At 53.7% G+C, this 20,519-nt stretch overlaps 1 protein-coding gene across 1 annotated transcript in view; it reads right to left on the bottom strand.

The window, feature by feature from the left end:
* ACOT11 (acyl-CoA thioesterase 11) overlaps window positions 1-20,519 on the bottom strand; it is a 41,773-nt gene that overhangs the window by 6,353 nt on the left and 14,901 nt on the right. The window contains exons 2-9 of the mRNA XM_053920624.2: window positions 12,617-12,827; window positions 11,589-11,658; window positions 7,881-7,941; window positions 6,562-6,660; window positions 5,930-6,065; window positions 4,046-4,202; window positions 2,511-2,630; window positions 990-1,134 (exon numbers count right to left, since the gene is read on the bottom strand). Of these exons, the coding sequence (XP_053776599.1) occupies window positions 990-1,134; window positions 2,511-2,630; window positions 4,046-4,202; window positions 5,930-6,065; window positions 6,562-6,660; window positions 7,881-7,941; window positions 11,589-11,658; window positions 12,617-12,827 (999 nt within the window). The remainder of the gene's footprint in view (window positions 1-989; window positions 1,135-2,510; window positions 2,631-4,045; window positions 4,203-5,929; window positions 6,066-6,561; window positions 6,661-7,880; window positions 7,942-11,588; window positions 11,659-12,616; window positions 12,828-20,519) is intronic.

Genomic DNA, 20,519 nt, shown 5'->3' with positions numbered 1-20,519 from the left:
TATTCTAAAGTACTTTCCATGCGAAATTGCATCTGAGTCTTACAGCAACCCTCCGAGGTTGGGACTAGTACGATCCTCATTTTACAGAGGAGGAAACTGAGGCACAGAAAGGTTAAGTGACTTGCCCAAGGTCACAGGGGGAGAGTGGAGCCAGGAACAGAACCCTGCGGGCCTGACTCAGAGCCTGCCCTCGTAACTGTTACTTCCACCTTGTCCGGACTCATGAGCATTGAACAGCAAAGGCCTGAAAGGGGCCTGCACACTGTACTGCCCGTCTGCCGGGCTCCCCTTCTCCCCCCACCCCCACCTACTCTTGACTGCCCAATACCCAGCTATGGAGCGGGAACTTCACAGCCCATATTCAGCCTTGTGAGGCAGGTGGGCAGGCAGGGCAGGGACCTCGCCAGAGAGAGGGAACGGCTTCTCCAGAGTCACCCCCTGGCCCGCCACAAGCAAGCCAGGCCTGGCCCACTGGAGGCACAAGGGAGCTTTATGTAAGGGATGGCCTCTGAACTGAGGCCCTGACTCTCATCCCTGTGTCCTTGCTCTCCTGTCACCATCTTCATCAGTCACCACTTCCTGCATGTCTACAGGCCTCAGCCAGGCCCAGGGTCAATAGCCCAAAGACCCCCACAGCCTGAGAGACCCGGCCTGCAGGAGCACCTGCTTTACAGAGGGGGACTGAAAGCCCACAGAGGGCACCCACTAGAATGGGGCAGAGCTGGTTCTGACCCACATCTGACTGTCGCACCCACCATGAGCCAGGCCCACCTGCATGATCTGAATTCTTCCAGACAGAACAAGTTTCCCACCGGGCACAAGGGGCCTCTCCGGGGGTCACACCAGGGCAGTCAGCACTGGCTGTGCCCCAGCAAAGGGGCAGGGCTGGGTCTGTCAGCCTCGGGGCCTATCAGGGGCTGGCAGGCGCCCCTACCCTGGGCAGAGAGGGAGGGGAGCTGGTAGAAGGGCAGGGTGCTGCACCTACTCACCCCAGGCTGGGGCCGAATCCAGGGCAGCCTCTGGGGCTGGTCATCTGCGTCCAGGACCACGAAGGTCATGAAGGCGCTGTTGATATGCCGCCGATGGGTCTCAGCCTCCTGGCGGTAGGCCTCCACGCACACGCCCACCTCCATGCTGAGGGGGAGGGAGGGCTGCTCTCACGCTGGCCAGGTCTTCCCCCTCCCCAACACACATGCGCCCACGTGGTGCGTGCACACACAGGTGCTTCTGCAGCTCTTCCTGGATCACAGCCCCACTGGCAGGAAACCCAGACGGTTCCCTTTCAGCAGTGTTTACAGAGTACCTACTGCATACTTGGCCCTGGGCCAGTCACTGAGGACACAGAAATGAAGAAGCCCGTCCAGTCCATGACCTTGTGGGCTGACAGATGGGGGTGCAGCAACCAACATATGTATACACACATATATATAATATGTAATGATAGCATGTTATGAAAATATGTTACGGAGAACATAAGCAAGGAGGTGGAGGGAGGTACAGAGCCTAGTTAGGAAAAAAAGTTTGTTATACAGCCAGTAGCATGCTAACAGCTCAGTGGCTGCTATTTCTGTATACCTGACTGTCTTTATTAACTATAAAATAGCAGCCCCCACCAGCCCCCCCACTGAAGAAGGTCTTGATCTCAGAATGTAGATGTTACACAGATGGGAACACCAACACCCGAACGGGGCAATAACTTGCCCAGGGTCACACAATAGTCAGGAAGAGAATCTGGACTAGAAACCAGGCCTCACAGCTCCGTTTCCATGGCAGCAGAGTGTGTGCTGGTCGGACTGTGAACAATAGTAATAACAATAACAACAGCGGCAGCTGCGGTGGTGGCAATGGCTGACCTTCACTGAACCTCTTCTCTGGCATTCTACTAGTAACACGTCACTGGATCCTTAAAAGTATAAGCCAGCTGTGATGATCCCCATTTTACCAGGGGTGAACTGAGGCTCAGAGGAGTTAAGTAACTTGCCCAAAATCACACAGCTGGTAGGAGGGGAGCCCTCCTGGAACCCAGGCTGCCTAGCTCCAGATCCTTCACTTTTATCGACTACACTATGATCTTTGAAACCACCAAAAAAATAGCTGTTTAAAGTAAGCTTCCATGGTAGTGGGTGTCAGGATTCATTTCAAAGGTGAGGGCTCTGGGGATTGAGTTTTGTTTTAGGCAAAGGGTGGGAAAGGGTTTGATGACAACAGAACACTGGCAAGAGGTGGCCTGTGATCCACTGTGACAGGCACGGAGGCAGGAGCCAGGAGAGCGACACATAGTGAACACATGGTACGATCCGGGACAGCGGGGGACACAGGGCTGGCGGGGCCCAGTGGAGGGAACCTTGAGGCAGGATCTTGGTGACGGTGAAAGGAGCGGCAGCAGGGCAGGACTTAGACCTCAAATGCAGGGGGAAGGGTTCCTGGCAGGTTTGCAGTAGGGTCCTTTCTTGGGTGAGGAAGAGCCCTCGGCCCCCAGAGCCCCAGTCCCGCCCACCCCAGCCCCTCACCTGTGTTTGAAGGCGTTGTTCACAATGGCCTTGAGCACCAGGCGGTCCCCAACCTGGGACGGTCCCCGGAAGTGAAACATCTCAATGGCTTTCAGCGTCGGGTGGGCATGACACAGCCGGCTGGCGGGGGCCGGGCGTTGGGGGGACAGAAGAAATGCCCTTAGTGCTTCAGCCACTGATTTGAGCCAACCTCTACCTCTACCCGCATCCCCAGACCCAGGCAAAACCACAGGAACCACCTTCAGGCCCACCCACTCCCACCCAGGGACTGCTCTTCCCAGAGGAACAGAACTAAGTCTCACTCCAGAGCTTAAAATACTGAGGTCTGTGTGCGTGGCTGGAGAGGAGCTGAGTTTGAGGTGACAGAAGAAAGCCTAGGGCAGGGCTTAGGGTAATCCCTACCCCATTTTCCTTCCAACCTTTGTATCTTAGCATCTGCTGTCCCTTCTACCTGGAAGCCCTCCCCTTACCCAAAGCTACTTGTCACTCAAAGCCCAGCTGAAATGCTCTTCCTCCAGGAAGTCTTCCCTGACTATCCAGATTCTGACTGCCCTCTGAGATCTTACTGCACTCATAGCTTGGGCTGCCTAAAAGGGCATTGCTTAGGCATTGTGTGCCATCCATGAAACGCAGAGGAGGGGCCACTGGAGCAAGGATAAGGGTAAGGAAGAATTTGCCTAAGGAGGGTATAGGTTGGGAAGAGCACTCCTGGCAGGAGGAATAGCAAGTACAAAGTTATGAAGGTGTAAGAGTATCATTTAGTGAATGTCAGTTATCCCAACTATAAAAATGACCTGATATTTAGGGTAGGATGAGCCAAAGACAGGCTCACAGCTTATAAAAGAAGGAAGGAGTGTTTCACCTCTAGGAAGAAGGGAATAGTCAGAGAGGCTACATGGAGAGGTGGGCAGGATTTTAGCAAACAGCGAATAAAGGGGTGGCACGGTAGGGGTCAGACCAGGAGCAAAGGCACTGGGAACAGGGCGGGTGTGAAGGGGAAGGGCAAATGGCTTGCTGTGCAGGGAGTGTGAGATACAGGAAGGCAGCTGCAAGGCCGGGTCAACGGGAGGCCCTGATACCAGGCCCAGGGACTTGGTGTTTCACGGGCAAGAAATGAGATCCATGCAGGGTTTTTATTTTTCTCCCAAATTATAAGGTAAAGTTTATTTAGAAAGTTACAGAGGCAGCAGAAGGGCCCTTGGAGCTTAGGAGAAAGAGGGAGAGAGATATGTGCCTAGAGAGAGAGAAGAGGGAGGAGAGGCAGCAGAGTGCTCTGCCAAGAGCATGCCCTGGGGAAAGAAAGCTGCCTACCCATGCAGGGCTTTCTCAGTCAAAGGAGGAATGGCCAGCTCAGGGAAAATCACTGTTTTCTGGTTCTCTACGTCTGAATGTTTCAGGTTACCTTAACAGAACAGCCAAGCTTCTGAAGCCTCGAATGCCAACACCAAGCTGGGATTTCTACCCTGGAGCTGGCTAAGGGAAGGAGGGGAGAAAGGAAGGGAGGCAGAGGCAGAGGCAATACACTCTCCCCTCACCTGGCTGCAATGGTGGCCACATTCTCCATCCAGGCCATGATCTGGCCCCCGAAGGTGTTGCCCTGGTGATTGGCATGGGGGGGCAGGACCAGCTCCACACTCTCCACACGGGTCTTCTCAGCCGGCACCACGTAGCTGCAGTCTCTGCTCTCCAGATCTGACCAAGGAGGGGCAGAAGGGGAGAGAGGGGAGGTAATAAGCTTCCCAAGGGCAGAGCCTCCCCATGGGCAGCCCAGGATCACCCCCCGCTGCCACCTCTCTGCCCCACCCGCATTATTTTATTTCCTCAGCACCAGAGTGCTGGACCTACATAAGCAACAGGAGGAAACCGCAGAGAGAGACGAGGCTGGCACAGAACACACACCTGGGTCTGCACTTCAGTTCCACCCCATACAGGCTGTAGGACCTTGGGCTAGTCAAGTAACCTCTCTTGAACCTCAATTTCCCCATCGTAAAGGGCAGATGACAAACCCAACCCAACAGGACTGTGAAGATGAAATGCAATCTCGGTTCCAGAGTGCCTGGCACCAAACTCAGCAGCACACTCTCAAAAAGGGTAGTTCTTCCCTCCCCCTGCCCTGACATTTCCTATCCCTCAGGGTCGATGGTCTTAGGGTATCCTCAGTAGGAGAGGCCGGAGAGGTCAGGGAATCAGATGCTGACATGCCCCAACGAACCCAAGGAAGTGACACCTCCCAGGGAGGAAGACTTCATCAGGGAGGGCCCATCAAATAGGCAACATTTTGCTTGGCTTGCGGGCTGCTCACAGATGCCAGAGGCAGAGAGTAGGGGAGGTTACAGGCCTGAGCCAAGGTCTGGAGGCAGGATGGTAGGACAGGCACAGTCACGGGGAGCAACCAGGCCTTGGCTTAGCGGGAGCAGAGGGCAAGTAAGGGACAGCACCAGATGAGGCTGAGCAGTCAGCCAAGGGCCTGGATGCCAGGCTAGGGCATTTGGACCGATCCTGGGGCAGAAGGGCTGTGAGGACAGGAGGGACTTAGGAGGGCTGCAGTCAGATGGATGGCTGCAGGGAACCTTGATGACCGACCATAGGGAGAGCTGAACCTGCCCAGCCACAGCCCACAGGCCCAGAATAAATAGGGCACACAAAATTAGAAGCACAGCCCACTGATTTCATTGGGGTTAGCTAGTTCCGCACCTCCCCGCTCTGGGCAGCTGAACTATCTTTGACTTGTCCTAAAATTGCCTCCTTAGAGTTTCAAGAAATACTCCACATCCTCTCCACCTGTCCAGATCCCACCAGTCCACCGTAGACCTGAGTGTGCTGGTACAGAACAATCTCTAGGATGCACTTCTAAGGAGGAAGAGGCAAGATACAGAACAGTGTGGGCCACATATTCCCTTTGGGTAAAAGAGGGGCTATATGATACATAGTGGGCTTAAAATGCAGGGAATGCTTCTGGAAAGATCCCCAAAGATGAGAAACAGTAGGTGCCTCTGGAGGGGACCTGCATTCTGGGGTAGGAGACTCTTGCTTTTTATTCTATCTCTAGCTCCATATCTGTGCCTATACACATGTACCTCCATTCATATCTACCTACCTACCTACCTACCTACCTATGTATATGCTTTTTAAGAATCCTAGAGTCTTCAAGTTCAAGCTCAATACAACCTTCCCAAGTACCCTATATCCTAGAGACCCAAATGCATTTGTGGATGACAAAGCCTTTTCCTCATAGCTGCTGGGAGCTGGGGGAGAAGCACTCCCCTTTCACTGAAGGAGACCTTGAGGCAAGAGGGCCAGACAGGCCTCAGGCCACCAGTGGGTAGACATCCCAAGGAAATGCCTTTCCTCCCTCTGCCCAGTGGGGGCCCAGGGCAGAGAGGAAACACCAGCTGCCCACCCTATCCTCAGCCACGCACCATCCTGAATGACATAATTGGCCAGGAGGTCCTTGATGGTGTCAGTGTAGACCAGCCGCATGCGCCGGCGCTCGGCTGCCACGCTGTGCTCAGTCTTCTCCTCCTCTGTCCTCGGCGTGATCTGCTTCAGCTTCACCTGTGGGCAGGGGTGGGATAGGGGATGCTCTGGACAGGTTCCCTGAAATAGTGCCAGGGCCTGTCCCCCCCAGCCGCCATCTCATGCCTGGAGCTGCTAGATGGTTCCAAGTCTCTGTTCCCCCTTTGTCCACATTTTCCTGTCTCCATGTTGACGGATACACTATGTATACCCTCCAAATGACCCCAGGCTCCCTTCTGGGGTAAAGGCACAAGGGATGGGGGTGGGGGTCACTTCAGGACATGAAAGAGAATGGTGAGACCTGAAGAATCCTCATGTGAGACACACAGGGAGAGGTGGGGAAAAGGAGAGAGGGAGGGCGCCTGGGGTGGGGCAGCAGTGGGGGATGGGCCTTCCTCTAGGGGCTGCAGATTCCCTGCCACACTCCTGCCTCCTCCCCTCTGCCCAACCTCAGCCTTACCTCCCTGGTCGGGGCCCACCATGCCCGGTGGCCAGGTGGCCCAGCAGTATCACGCAGCCAGGTGTAGCCACCTACCTTGGAGAGTTCACGGTGGGCCACAAAGGTGGCCAAGGCCTTGCACACACTCCACTGATTCTCAGAGCACAGGTCCTCGGAGGACACCTGGATGCCCACCTGGAGAGGGAGAGTAGGTGGAGGAGTGAGGAGGGAAGAAAAGGAGGTCACACACCTGAAGCCCCACAACCTCAGGAGACAGGAAGTCCCACCCCAGGCCTGGGCTCTGCTAGTATTTCTCCTACCAGGGGTGTCAAACTCATTTTCACAGGGGCCACATCAGCCTCGCAGTTGCCTTCAAAGGGCCAAATGTAATTTAGGACTGTATAAATGTAACTACTCCTTAAGTAGGAGCAAGAAGCTCAGCACTGCCGCTGGGTAGAAACAGTGCTGAGCCAGATAACACAAGGTGGAGGGCCGGATTCGGCCTGCGGGCCTTGTGTTTGTCACCTGTGTCCTAGACCCACCCAGTCTAGGAGGCTAGAGACCTGGGGTAGGTTCTGATTCTGCCCTTAGCTCCCTGGGAAACTTTGGGCAAGTCATCTCCCTTCTCTGGGCCTCAGTTTCTTTATCTGTAAAATGGGGGTGATCATACCCATCCTCACAAGGCTATTGAGAGAATTAACATGAGACTGCGTCCATGAAAGAGCTTAAGATAAGTGTTGGCTGAACTGAAAGGAAGGACATGTGGGGGTACCTGGGCATTTATGGGGGGCCTGAAGGCACAGACAGGGCTCACTATCTCAGCCTCAGTGGTCCCTCAGTAACCGCTGGCCAGCTGGGTGAAACCCCCTCAAACTCACATTTGTGGGTGGTGGAGTCCCTCCTCCAGAGCTCACAGAGCCCCGTGTATCACCAAGAGTCCTTCCACGACCCTGAGGCACAGGAGTCATGCTCCCACCTCACAGATGGGGCAACAGAGTCTGTGGGAAGTGCACTAAGGACCAGAGTCCAGTGCTCTCCCTGCTCCAGCTCCCGGCCGCCAGGGTCAGGCCCAACAGCTGTCCTCCTTGCACTTCCACAACCACCTGGCTGCTGAAGACAGGTCCGAGGCTAGGCGTGAAGACCCAGGAGGCTAGAAGTCAAGTCCCACAGCGGGATCTATGTGGCTTGGTGACGTGGGGCAAATCCCTTCCCTCCCTGGGCCTCACTTTTCCCTTCTGTGTTATGGGGTGTTGGATGGTAAGATCCTCCCAGCCCTGCCAGCTGGTCCAGAACTCTGCTGTCTCCACCAAGGCTTTGCCAGTGTGAGTGTGCCTGGGCTGGGGGCTGAGAGTGGAGAGGAGGTTGGAAGCCCACCCAGCACCCTCTCATCCCCAGTCAATGCCTGCCCCGCATACCTCCATGCTGGAGTTGAAGGCCCTGTTCACCTTGGCCTTGATATTCACCACTTGTCCAACGCTGGGAGAGAAAAGCAGGAGGTGAGCCTTCCACAGGGGACAGAGGGAAGGAACGGAGGCCCCCGATACTTGCAAGGCCTCTTCTGAGGTAAACTGGCAGCAGAATGTCAGCTTACAGAGCATATTCACATATGGATGTCACCTGAGTCCTCAAAGTAAGCAGCAAGATAGTGTTAGCACCACTTTTACAGGGGGGGCAGCTGAGGCTGGGAGGAACACCACGATTTCATTCATCTGCTCCCTCTCCCTGACTCCCCCTTGTCCAATGGATGCTCGAGATTCTTTGTGCTCTCTGCCTACCAGTCCCCTTCCCAGGGAAGCCCTCCTGCTCCACTGTAGCTCTGCAAGGTTTGCCCTTCTAACACTTCTTCCAGCAGACCGACTGCTGCCTTCCCTACAATCCTTAAGCTCCTCTGGGGCAAGGCCTAGCACAGGGCACAGGGAGGTACCTCCATACATAGAAGCCTACTAGATTCATACATTCCACATTTACTACATACCTACTAAGAGCAAAGGGCTATAAACAGAGGGTGGGGAGTAAAATGAAAACATTTAAAGAATGCCCACTGTGTGCCAGGCACTGTACTTGACCTCATGTGAGCCTCAAAACAAGTGTGGCACGTAGGTTTAGGGGCAGATTGAACATCAGAGAGAGTAAGACATTTGCCCACCCTGCTAAAGGTGACAAGGCCAGGATTCTAGACTGACTCTGTTGGCTGCTCTGGCCTGTCCCTCTGGGATGAGCCCCGCATCCGGATGAACAGCCAGAGTCCCAGGGGGGGCCACCCAGCCTGCCCTAGGCTTACTTGCTCTTTTTTTTTTTTCATTTTTTTAACAGTTCTAGCAGTCATGCAGGGGACTGTCATTTTTAGGAGACACATGCTGATATGTGGAGGGATGAGTATCATAATGTCTATGACTTACTTTCAAATGGTTCCACAAAAAGAGAAAGAGAGAGAGAGAGAGACAGACTATTTATTTACCCGTAGATAAAGCAAATTTAGCAAAATGCTAATTATTGAATCTCAGGAATTAACTGATGGTGATCATTGCACTATTCAACTTCTCTAGAATGTTGAAAGTTTTCATGATAAAAAAAATAAATAAAAGAAAACTTCCATTACCCACAAAATAAAAATAAAAGTTTCTTTTCTGTGGTGCTAAAAGAAAGAAATCTGTGACTCTACCCCCACCCGACCAACCCCCTCATCCTCACCCTCCTCTTCCTCCTCCTCTCTAGCTTCCCCAAAAGCCCAGCAGACATCCGTGTGGATGCCCAAGCCCCTCTTCCTTCCTGACTGCCCTCCACCCCACAGCTCAGGCTGAAACTGGCCCCTTCCCCAGGGTCACTGCCCAGCCTCTTCGGGGGTCCCCTCAAGCCCCAACCCCCATCCAGGTGTTCACCTGGCAGAGAGGCAGCTACCATAAACAAATCCGACCCCTATTCAAGCCCTTCTCCAGGACCAATTTACTCTCAGGGGAACGAGGAACATTTAAATGATACCCAGCGATGCTAACAGCAAAATCCAGGTGATGGAGAACTCTAGAAGGCAAGTGACCAGGCTTCCTGAACAAATAAATTTCAATGAGAAAATGAGAGAGAGAGAGATGGTGGGGGAAGAGAGTGTTGGGGGAAGGGATAACATCTACAGATTGTTTTTTAAAAACCTTAAGAAACACTAGCAACCAACTGCGACCTTGTCTGCATCCTGCCTGGAACAACAAAAGTAACGAAGCGAACCAGAAGACAGACAAGCTCACGAGGCAGTGGTGTGAGCAGGTAAGCGCCGACTGGATATCTGACGTGCGTGAGAAATTACTGCCAATTGTGTTTGGGTGCTGGGGTCTTGAGATTAAGTTTAAAAAGAGGTCTCACCCCTTAGAGATACATTTTGAAATATTTTTAAATGGCAAAACCAAAAAAATAAAAAACTTCCCCAGTTTTCGTCAGGTGCAGCCAAAGCCTTTCCTGGGCACCAACCATGTTCCAGGCCCTTCCCCAGCTTGCCCTCCTTCCCAGGATCCTCTCTAGCTTTCCCTTCCGCCTACACTCTCCTCTGCCCAGACTTACCTTCACCCTGCTGGGTCTCGCAGCAGATCCACGCATTAGGCGTGCATCCCCCCACCAGCCCTCTCCCTAGCTGCTATGAGTCCCAGAATCTGTGTTGGCAGCAGAGACTCAGAGATGGCCCAGAATAACACTGCAGTTCCTCAGTGTCACTACCGACAGTGCTGACAGTACTGGAGCCAGCTCAAACACTTCCTCCAGGAAGCCACCCTTGATTACCCTCTATGCCACTATACCCACTCCTAGACATATAGGAAATGTGGTCCACTGGTTAAGGGCAAGTGCTCTGGGACCAGGCTGCCTGCGTAGTAGTTTAGCCTGGGTCCTCCTCCAGCTCTATGACCTTAAGCAAGTTATTTCACCTCTCTGTTCCTCAGTTTCTTGTTCTGTAAAGTGAATATACTAATAGCCAGGACCGCATAGCATTTATCTGAGGATTAAACAAGTTAATGTATTTAAAAAGGCACTGTAAATAATGTATCGATATTGGTTCATCAATTGTGACGAAGGTACCCTGTGAATGTAAAATTTTAATGGAGGACCTGGAGGTGGGGTATATGGAATGCGCTGTACTACCTACCACTGTTTGTAAATCAGTAACTATTCTAAACCAAAAAGTATTTAGAAAAAGTATCACAAAGCACCTGTATGTCAGAGATCCTCATGAGCATGGAACTTACCCTGTGAACAGAAATCGTGTTTCTACGTCAGCCTCCCTGCAGCTGGGCGCTCGGGGGCACAGGGCCCACACTCCAGCTGACTGTGTGTGCCACACACCCAGCATGCGCCCTCATCAGAAAAGGCGCAAGTAGTGATGAATGACTGAAGAATGAATATAAGGACTGGCCGAACCTTTCCCTTAACCACAACACTCTGGGCACCAAGGAAGTCCTGAATAAGCCCTCGGCCCTGATGGAGAACTTAGGAGCAGGCCGGGAGGCAAGGGCACTGTAAGCAGACCCTACAGCCTGTCCTGGGCTAAGGTCTTGGCGTGGTCCTTGGGTCCCAGCAGAGCTCTGCAGAGACAAAGCTCAACACAGTGTGAGGAAGAGCGTTCTAACCAGTACAGGCATTTAAAAAAACAAAAACGGGGAGGCAGTGAGCTCCTCATCTCTGAAACTATGTGAGCAAAGATTGAATGACCCAAGCTTCTGGCTCAGGCTTTGCCAGGGCACCTCGTCTAGAGAACTCCCTACAGTCCAGCAACCAGTGACCCACAGAGACTGCCTGAGATCAAAAAGGCATTCACTGGTTAAGTCTAATCCCTTCCAGAGAAAAAGCTGGACTTCACCAAAGTGAAGCACCCCACAATGCTGCCTCAGCAACATTCACCCCACAATGCTGCCTCAGCAACATTCAACTCCAAATTTGAAGCAACTTCCTTGGCTCCACCCCGGCTGAGGGAACCCACCCCACGGCAACTAGCAGCAGAGTCCCTGCATGTAGGTCCTTGCTTCCCAGAGGCTTCCCCCACTTCATCTGCAAAGGCCATCAGGTTCCAGGCAGGAGAGACAGGGGAGGGATCCCTAGGTTTGTATTGGGGTGTCCAGAAGTACCTAGAGGCAGGAGAGGCCACTTACCTAATGGTGTGCTCAAAATAGACATCGTCCATGGAGGCGGTGACGCAGGGACAGCCAGCATGCCTCTCCGCTGGCATCAGGAGAAGAAAGCCGTGCGTTAGCAGCCTCCTGAGACGTTACGCAGACCTCTGATCAAATGTCAGACCTCCCGAGCTAGGGCCGTGCCCCCTCACCTGCACCCTTCTTTACTTTTCTTCAAGGTTGCCGTGTCCTGTTTTATGAATCTGGTCTAGCATCTCTCCCTTCTGTTCAGCTGCAAGTTACTAAGGGCAAGGATTTTTGCCTGCCGTGTGTGTAGTTGTACCCCAGTCCCAGAAGAGAGGCTGGCACAGAGTGGACACTCATAGGTAGCTGTTGAATAATGAGTGATCACACCAGCCATTCTCCTTCCCAGCCTTCTAGAGTGCCCACCCATCCGCCCCATCAACTTCACCCACCTTTGTTTGCAGGCCCGAGTCATTCTTACCATCAGGGCTCTGCCCACGTGCCCCAGTCCCTCTAGAATCCCTCCTCTGTCCCCGCAGCCCATTCTCTCACTGCGCCAGTTTCACCTCCCTTTCCCAGTCCCCAAAAAAGGGTGCTTGGGGTCACCCCAAGTTGGGTCACCTGTCTGTCCCACCTCCCCCACATCAGACTTGAGCTCCCTGTGGCTTGGAGGACACTAGGACATCATAAGGAATAAAATTAGTTTAATTCAGCTCAACTCATTGCAGAGAGCTCTTTAAGGCAGACAGCAGGGTGCTTGCTCACTCCTAAGCCAGTCTTGGAGCAGCCCTGTTCGCGGCCTCGCTGTGCTGCAGCAGGGACCTACGGGCACACAGAGCCTCGGGGGTTGGGGGAGAGGGTGGGCCAGAGCTGAGCATTCAAAAATTGGAGAGGGCATTGCAGGCAGGCAGGCTGGGATGAGGAACGAGTGTGGTGCTCAGGGAGACAGCGACCACCCCAAAAGAATCTCAAAAAACCGAGGCCTCTCCTCTGGGTGTGTGGGGCCAGTGGGGGGAGAACGGCTGTGCCGAACACAGTCTCACCGGACAGGCAGGCCGTGGTGTCGATCCACTTGAGCAGCTGCCCAATGCTCAGCTCGCCACGCTGGTTGGTATGGCAGGGTAGCACCAACTGGCTCATCTGCACCTCTGTGGGGTTCCGGTACCCCTCATCATCAGCCATGGCACCGTCTTTGAACTCTGTGCGTGAGGCTGACTTCCGGGACTGGCGACTGGGGAACACAGAGGCAAGGCCCTGGGGACCAGGTAGGTTCAGAGAGGTCAGCTCACGGCAGGGCCCCCTGGGTCTGCCCACCCCTGAGACCTGATGGCTGAAGGGAGAACAGAGAGCCCCCGGGGCCACCTCCCACCATCCTCCAGCCCAGGGAGCACTCTGGATATCACTTGTGCCCAGGTTCCTCTTAGCCAATAACTCCATGTTAACATGACCTTGGACCCGAGAGAGACGTAGGGGAGAGGGGTTGTGCACAGAATTCAGTCCTCCTTGCTTCAGCTTGTGGGTCAGCATTTTAAAGTTTTGCCTCTGATTGACCTTCATGCTTGAAAGATTTCCTCTTTCCGTTCAGAGGACTGGTGAGTCTACCCAGCAAGCCTGAGGATTTGTTCCAATAAAGTGTTTCAAGAAACAGCTCCTATTTCATCCCCCAAGGGCCCCTTCCCTGAACACCTTGTTCTTCAGATGACACTTCTGCTGGGTGCTCATCTGTCTTTAGCACTTAGCTCTACCGACTTGGAGTGCTCGGGACAGTCTCTGAGCAGCTGTGTGATCCAGGCCAGGGCTCCAGCACCTGCCAGCTGGAGAACCAGCTGAGAAAATCCTCAAACTCAGGAAGCAGAGGTGGACTTTCTGCCCAGGGCACAGGTTTTGTTAGTCCTCAGGCAGAAGAGGTGGCAAGAGCTTAGTAGTCCCTTGGATGGGGTGGATGGAGAAGGTGGCGCCAACCTGCCATCCCTTCTTTCTCCCTAATCAGACTGTGAGCAAGGGCTAGGTACACCTACACATGTGAGAAAAATGACAGGAGCGGCAGGCATGAGTTCCGATTCTCATGGCCATTGCCAACTGTGGTAATGATAACAGCTGCTGCCAACATTTACGTAGCACTTAATAAATATCAAACACTCTTCTAAGCACTTTGCATGTACCAATTCAATTTGATCTGCACAAGAAACCCTTGAGGTAGGTTCATTATTATCCCCCACTTCACTGATGAGGAAACTGAGGCCCAAGAAAGTGGCAAAGCTTAGCTGTGACCCCAGGGGTCTGGCTGCAGCTTGAGGCCCTACCCATTACACCGCACTGCCTGCAGGGGCTCCTGGGGCTGAATGAGAAGGAAGTCAGGGGCCTGAGCCTGGATTCAGCAACAAAGAGTGCCACAACTTGATGCTGACCCTGCCACTGCTGCAGATGGTGGCAGTGACAGCTCAGGGCTGCAAGGGCCCTCGTGCTGGGGGGGTGTACTCGTTAGGTAGCTCCCCCACCACCACCCTGTGAAGCTCTGTAGCTAATTCAATACACTCAGAACACACCGACATGACTGGTTCAAGGTTGCTGATTCATGAGTGGTAGAAGGGGGATTTGAACCAGGCCTGTCTGACCCAGAACAGCTTGTAGGTCCCAGAGAGGTAGCTCATTCCCAAGAGCCTCTGGGTACCAGGTACAGTGCTGGGCACCAAGGGGAGAGAGAGGAGGGCAGCTGTCCCAGGAGTTCTCAGCTTGGGTAGAAGCCTTTGAGATGCCAGGCTGCCAGCCTTGCAGGATCTTGCAAGCGTCTCACAGGCCTTGTGGTCTAAGCAGGAATGTCACCATGGTAACCACTGCCAAGGCATTTCCAGCCTAGTGTGCACTGGGGGCCTGCACGGATGTGGATGCGGGTGGCTGCCTTTCCGGGTGTAGAGGGAGGAGGCAGGCAGACTCTGTTCACCCACACTCTTCCCAAACCCCTCCCACAGCCAGGGGTTCTGCACAGAACATTCCAGAAAGAAGCCTGGAGAAAGCTAGGGAAAGGGGGGAGGCAAGATGCACAGCGTAAGTGGGCAGAAGCAAGGGAGCAGACGTGTGCAGTTTCTGGGCAGTTCTGGGCATGCACACACAGTGTCCCTGCTTCGCAAGCCTATTTTCACATCCCCTGCTACTGGATCCTCACAAGGAAGGCAGACCCCATTGTTACAGATGCGGAGGTGAGGATGGAGGAGCCCTAGACCAGCAGTCAGGACACCTTAGTTCCAATCCTTTCTCCGCTTCTCACCCAGTCACTCCCCACTCCCACCAGGCTCCTCTTCCGAGTTCTATGAAAAGAGTCCCTACCCTCCCAATGGACTCTACGTGCCTGAAGGCAGGATATTTGCCTCATTCACTCATTCATTCATTCATTCACTCACCAAGCGCCTCTTCTGTACTAGGCCCTGGGCCACACACTAAGAATGCAAAGGTGAATCGAGCCAATCCCTTTGAGAAGCTCCTACTCTAGTGCTCATGTCTAGAAGAGCCTGGCATGCAATAGGACCTCATCAAAGATGTGCGGAGGGACAAGCAGAGACAGGCTTGAGTTCAAATCCTACTCCTGTCGCTCAGGTGCGATGTGATCATGAGCAAGTCCCCTCTCCTCCTGAGCCTCATCCATCACTCATAAGGTGGGCAGGGGCCGTGGGAGATTGACAATCCCCAGGGTATCCCCTGGTCCCAGGATTCTGGGGTCTAACCCTGCAGGGTTCCAGCATGTCCAGCTGAGATTTCTAAAGAGGAAGCTAAGGAGCCGGTTCACCCTGTCAGACAAGAAATACTGAGCTTCTCTGAGCAGTGCTGAGCCTCCACCTCCCCACCTCCTGCAAATTGTGGGACAAGCCTCACTATGGCTATCCCCTAACTCCTCTCAAAAAGAGGGGTGCAGAGCCCTGGGCTGTAGCACCAGTGCGGGGAACAGAGCAGCACCAGTGGCTCGGGACATGGCCTCTCAGATTCCAACTCCTTCCTTGGCTCCAAGACAGTCTGCCCAAGTCAGGCCAGGCCAGGCCACCTTCTCATCCCAGGGTGGGCAGGCAGCCAGCCTGGGAGGCAGGGGAGGGTGCAGCCCTGGAGGGTTTAGCCAATGGGGCCCTAGAGCTGGGCCACTCCTCCCAGAGCCAGTCACAGGGAGAGCAGATGCCCTGGATGGAGTCAGGTCCTGAGGCCACCAGGCAGTCTGAGTCAAAACAGCTGACAGGGAGGGCAGAGCCCACTACAAAGGTGGGGCCAGAGCCGTGCCCTCTCAGAAGGAAGCCATGCCAGCCTCTGGCCCCCAACCACAGCAGAACTGGCCAGATCTGATAATCCCAGATTAGGCCTCGGCTGGCTACACCATTTGCTCTGTGTCCCTCCTCCTGGGCCAGCCATGCCACAGACCTGCTGGTCAAAGGAGGAGAGGCCACTTCGCCCAATCCCTGAATTGATGGGGAGACTGAGGCACATAGAAGGAAAGGCTGGTGCAGAGTCACATAGCTGGGAGTTAGGATGAGCTCTCCTGGGTCAGGACTCCTTCCAGGCAATTGGACCACAGCTCCCACTGACACACTTGACCTGGGTTTCCTCCCTCCCCCCGGGAGCCAAGTACAGGAATTCAATGCCCTGAAGCTCTCAGCCTACCCCACTGCCCTGGTGTGCACGGGGGACCCCATGCCTCGGCTTGCTGGGCCCCACGCTGCTTCCATGGCCTGTTCACAGGCCTCCAGTCTCCACCGCCTTCTGGCCTCCACACAGCACCAGATGGATCCTCCCAAAAAGCAGACCCACCGACTCAACAACCACAATTACTATGTCCTGCCTGGCAAGCAGACTAGTCAGTCCTTGTACTTCCCCCCACCACGGGACTTCATCCTGCCCCCTAGGGCCACACAGACCTGTCTGAACAGTAAGCCTGATCGGACAGCTCCCCTGCTCCAGTCTCCCTCAGGAGCAAGGCCCTGCTTTCTGCTCCTGCCACAACCCCCAGCAGCTCCCCCCAGCTCGACCACAGGAGGTTCCTCAGAGCACCACTCTCATCCTCCTCCGTTCCCGGCCACGTGGGTGCTGCTGCCACCTAGGACCCTCCAACCTGCCTTCTCTGCCAGGTGAGTCCTTCTTCCTCCCTCTCCAAGCTCCCCCATCCCTGCCTCTTCCCCAGGGCAAGCTAGGGCCTCCCAGTTGCTGCAGCCTTGCCTGTCTCCATCACAGCACTGACCACACTGTGCAGTCACTGTATTCACAGGCGCCTCTCCCGTCAGACAGGCGCTTCCACAGGACAGAAACAGATTCAAGCCTGGCCCAGAGCAGGTGCCAAATAAACACCTATGGAAGAAACCTTTGACAGGGGTCATCTTGGAGCTGAGACCTGAGATTTGAAGATGAGGAAGGTCTGAGGTGCAGAGAGGACATGAAGACAGCAGAAAGGACAAGCGGGAACAGGGTGCCTCGGGTGACGGGAACAGCCACGGCAAAGGAAAGCATGAGGTAAAATACTAGGTACCTGTGCAGGTAAAGACAAAGGGAAAGGGGCCAAGGAGTCCCCAGAAACCATGGAAGACTCTGGGGAGGGCTGCAGCCTAGAGATTATCCATGGAAGGAGACCAGCCAGCAGAGAGATCTTCGTGCCTGCAGGAGCCACCAGAAACAGCAGGCCTAGAGCAGAGGGGGCTCGCCCACCCTGGCAGGAAGGAGCAGGCTTGGGTGACCTCTCACCTAAACCACCATGACAAGCCTTTGAAGTCAGCCTGGCCTGGGTTCAAATTGGGTTCTTCAACTAACGTGTGTGACCCCAGGGCAAACTGTTCAACTTCTGTGGGCCTCGGTTTCCTCATCTGTAAAAAATGGGATTATAATACCTAACACCTCCAGGGGTCAAGAAATGAGAAACGAAATGAGATGAAGTGTTTAAAGCTCCTAGCACATGCCTGCCACATGGCTAACATTGTTGAGCACTTACTGTTAGCATTATAAAGCTGAGTTTAGACTTCCTTCGGAAACACAGCTGAGACAGACCCCAATATAATTCACACCGGACTCTACGCAGCCTTTTCTCATCTACGAGCTCCCCAGAACTTCACGGTGAGGGGGCAAGACTGTTAAGGGGCAAGATTATTAGCCTGTTTAAGAGGTTTCATGAGAATTCCAAGAGCCATGATATTGGAGCCAGGACTCAAGCTCGGGTGTGAGACTGAAAAGCCCCTGTTCTTCCCACTCCCGCTCCCTGCCTCTCCAGAGGGGCTGGGGACTGAAATGCAGGCCCCAGGGAGCAGGGAGAAGCCGCCTTTGACCGGTCCCCAGAGCCCCGGGCCAGGCCAACGAAAGGCCTGGTGGCCTGAGCATGACCACTCTGAGCTGTCCGAGGGGGCTGCCTGACCTGATGCCCTGTCCCCACAAAGGTGGCTCCAGCCTCTCAGAGAGACCAGGATGTCCCCAGTGGTTTCCCTGCCAGCAAGGCAGGCGCATTTATCAACATCCTCAACTCTCCTTCAGGTTCCCTACCTTTCTCCAAAAAAGGTTCTGAGGCAGCCTGCACACACACACATATACAGTACGTACCTGCACACATAGGATGTGCCTGCACGCACGCACAGGGCACACCTGCACACATATAGTACACACCTGCACAGACACAGGAACGCCTGCACACACACACAGGGTGTGCATGCACTGGGAGCTAAAATGCAGGCAGATGTAAGAAACCAGAAAATGTAGAAGTGGTTATGTTAGGAATCCAGGTGCACAAAGAGGCTGCTGTGGAGTATTGTGTTTGGCCTTGAGACTCCCAGCGGACAGACAAGGAAGGGTAGCAGTGGGTACTGGACTCGGGTAAAAAGAGGAGCGCTCCTCCAGGAAGCCCGCCTGTGGCTCTCAGACCACAGCTTCATTCTAGAAGATAAACGGCGGTCTGAGCGCCCTACACAAACATCCTCATGTTACTTCCAGCTACAGGCGTGCTGGCACTTAACAGTTTTCAAAATTTTGAGGTGGGAAAGGTAGAGAATCAAATCAATGTTGTTTTTTTTTATTAAGACTTCCCACATGCCATTCATTTGTTTAACATTTATTGAATACCTCGTATGTACCAAGTTCTATGCTAAGAGCTTTCAGATGTATTAACTCAGTAATTCTCACATCTACCCTGTGAGGCATGTTATTCTACCCATTTTACTGATGAGCGAATCAAGGCTGAGAGCAGGTGCACTGCTTCTGAGCAGCTGGGAAGAGGCAGAGTTTAAGACTCTCCCAGGCCCACCAGCCAAAGTCCATGTTTGCATCAGCCTGGAGAGCACTCCCGTAGGCCTGGGGGATGGAGAAGACAGAAGAGACTCTTGGCCAAGCCTGGGCAGCTCAGTTGATCAGAAGCATCCTGGTACTGGGAAGCATCCCGAGGCTACTGGTGGTCAGGACACATAGAGAATCCACCGATGAGCGCATCAATGGAACAACAAACTAATGTTTCTCCCTCTCTCTCTTTCTCCCTTCCTTTCTCTCTCAAATCAATAAAATAAAATAATAATTTTCTTAAGAAAAGAAATTCTTTCTGAGACTCAGAGAGGGGGCACAAACTACCCCAAGTCATGTAGCCAGTCAGTGATGGAGGAGAAAGCAGAGGCCACAGCACTGAGCCCCGTCCAGAACCTGCAGCCTGGTGCAGACTGACCAGGCAGCAGGCTTCCGACCACCAGCCCTGGGGGAAGCTGCTTCGTAGTAAGGGGTTTTACTTCGGAGTGACGGAGTGACGGAAATGTTTTGGAACTAGATCGAGGTGATGGCTGCACAACACGGTGAATGTACTGAATGCAACTGAATTATACACTTTAAAATGGGTAATTTATGTTATATTTCACCTTGATAATGTTTTTAAATTCTTTTGCAAAACATCTCAGATAAATATCAAGTAAGCCAGCCAAACTGTATTAAATGTAAAATGCCAACTACATTAACAAAAAGAGACGTGGGGAGCAGACTGTTTAGCATGCTGCCCGGCACATGGTAAAAATGGAAGGTAGCTTTTATTACGAGCGCTCTGGGCCTCAGTTCCCTCCTCTGTCCAATGGAGCATTTAACTACGGTCTTCAAGACCTGGCTTCTGGGAGGAAGTCCTCAACAAGGCCCCTGGGGCGCCTGGCAGACAGCCCTGCCACATCTCCAGTCTTGCTCGCCCCATGTGCCCCCAGCCCCAGGCTTCTCTCAGTTCCTCCTACTCACCTCTCCTCCTCACTTCTGCAACACCTACCCATCCCTCGGTCCTCTGTCTCTTCCCCCACCCTCAGGCTCCTGGCACTGTACCTCACTTCTTTAATGCTCTCTCTGTAATGAGTACGTTCCATTAATAACAACGTTTATTTAACTGTGGGAGTAGCTGGTAGATACTGGACCAGAAGATCCACCAGGCCAGCGCTTTCTCTCTACACTCCCAGTGTCCACGGGGCCCAGCACAGAGCCTGGCTCACTGAGGACCAAAAGAATGAGTTTGTTCAGTGGGTCCTTGGTTCCCACTAGGGTGACCCCACGAAGGCAGGGAGAAACACAGGACATGAGATCAGGTGAGGTTCCCCATGAGAGGTCTAGCTCCCACCCCTTATCCCTTCACCCCATTCTGGAACAGAGAGCCCGAACATCACCTGCCTCCCTCCACTCGCAGGGTAAAAATAACCTTGTCTGAAATCTGATACCTACCCTCAGCCCCTGTCCCACAAGGGGCCTGTCAGGGGCCAGACAGCATTTCCTGAATGCTTCCCCTGCCTATCCCATCTGATCCATGGGCACATACTTATGGGGTTATCACAGGCCAGGTACACAGGCGACCCAAGCCCAGGTCAGTCAGTCCCAGGTCCTGCCCAAGGTGCCCTTTGAACCACAGAGCCAGGCTTAAGCTGAAGTACAGGCCTCCTGCCTCTACTTACAATGCAGCCCTTCCCTCCCCCAGCAGAGGGAGGAGGGTTTCAG

This window comes from Desmodus rotundus, chromosome 3, assembly GCF_022682495.2.
Source record: "Desmodus rotundus isolate HL8 chromosome 3, HLdesRot8A.1, whole genome shotgun sequence".
NCBI classification, from domain to species: domain Eukaryota; kingdom Metazoa; phylum Chordata; class Mammalia; order Chiroptera; family Phyllostomidae; genus Desmodus; species Desmodus rotundus.
The sequence above is the reverse complement of the archived record's forward strand: the minus strand, read 5'-3'. Positions and strand labels throughout refer to the sequence as shown.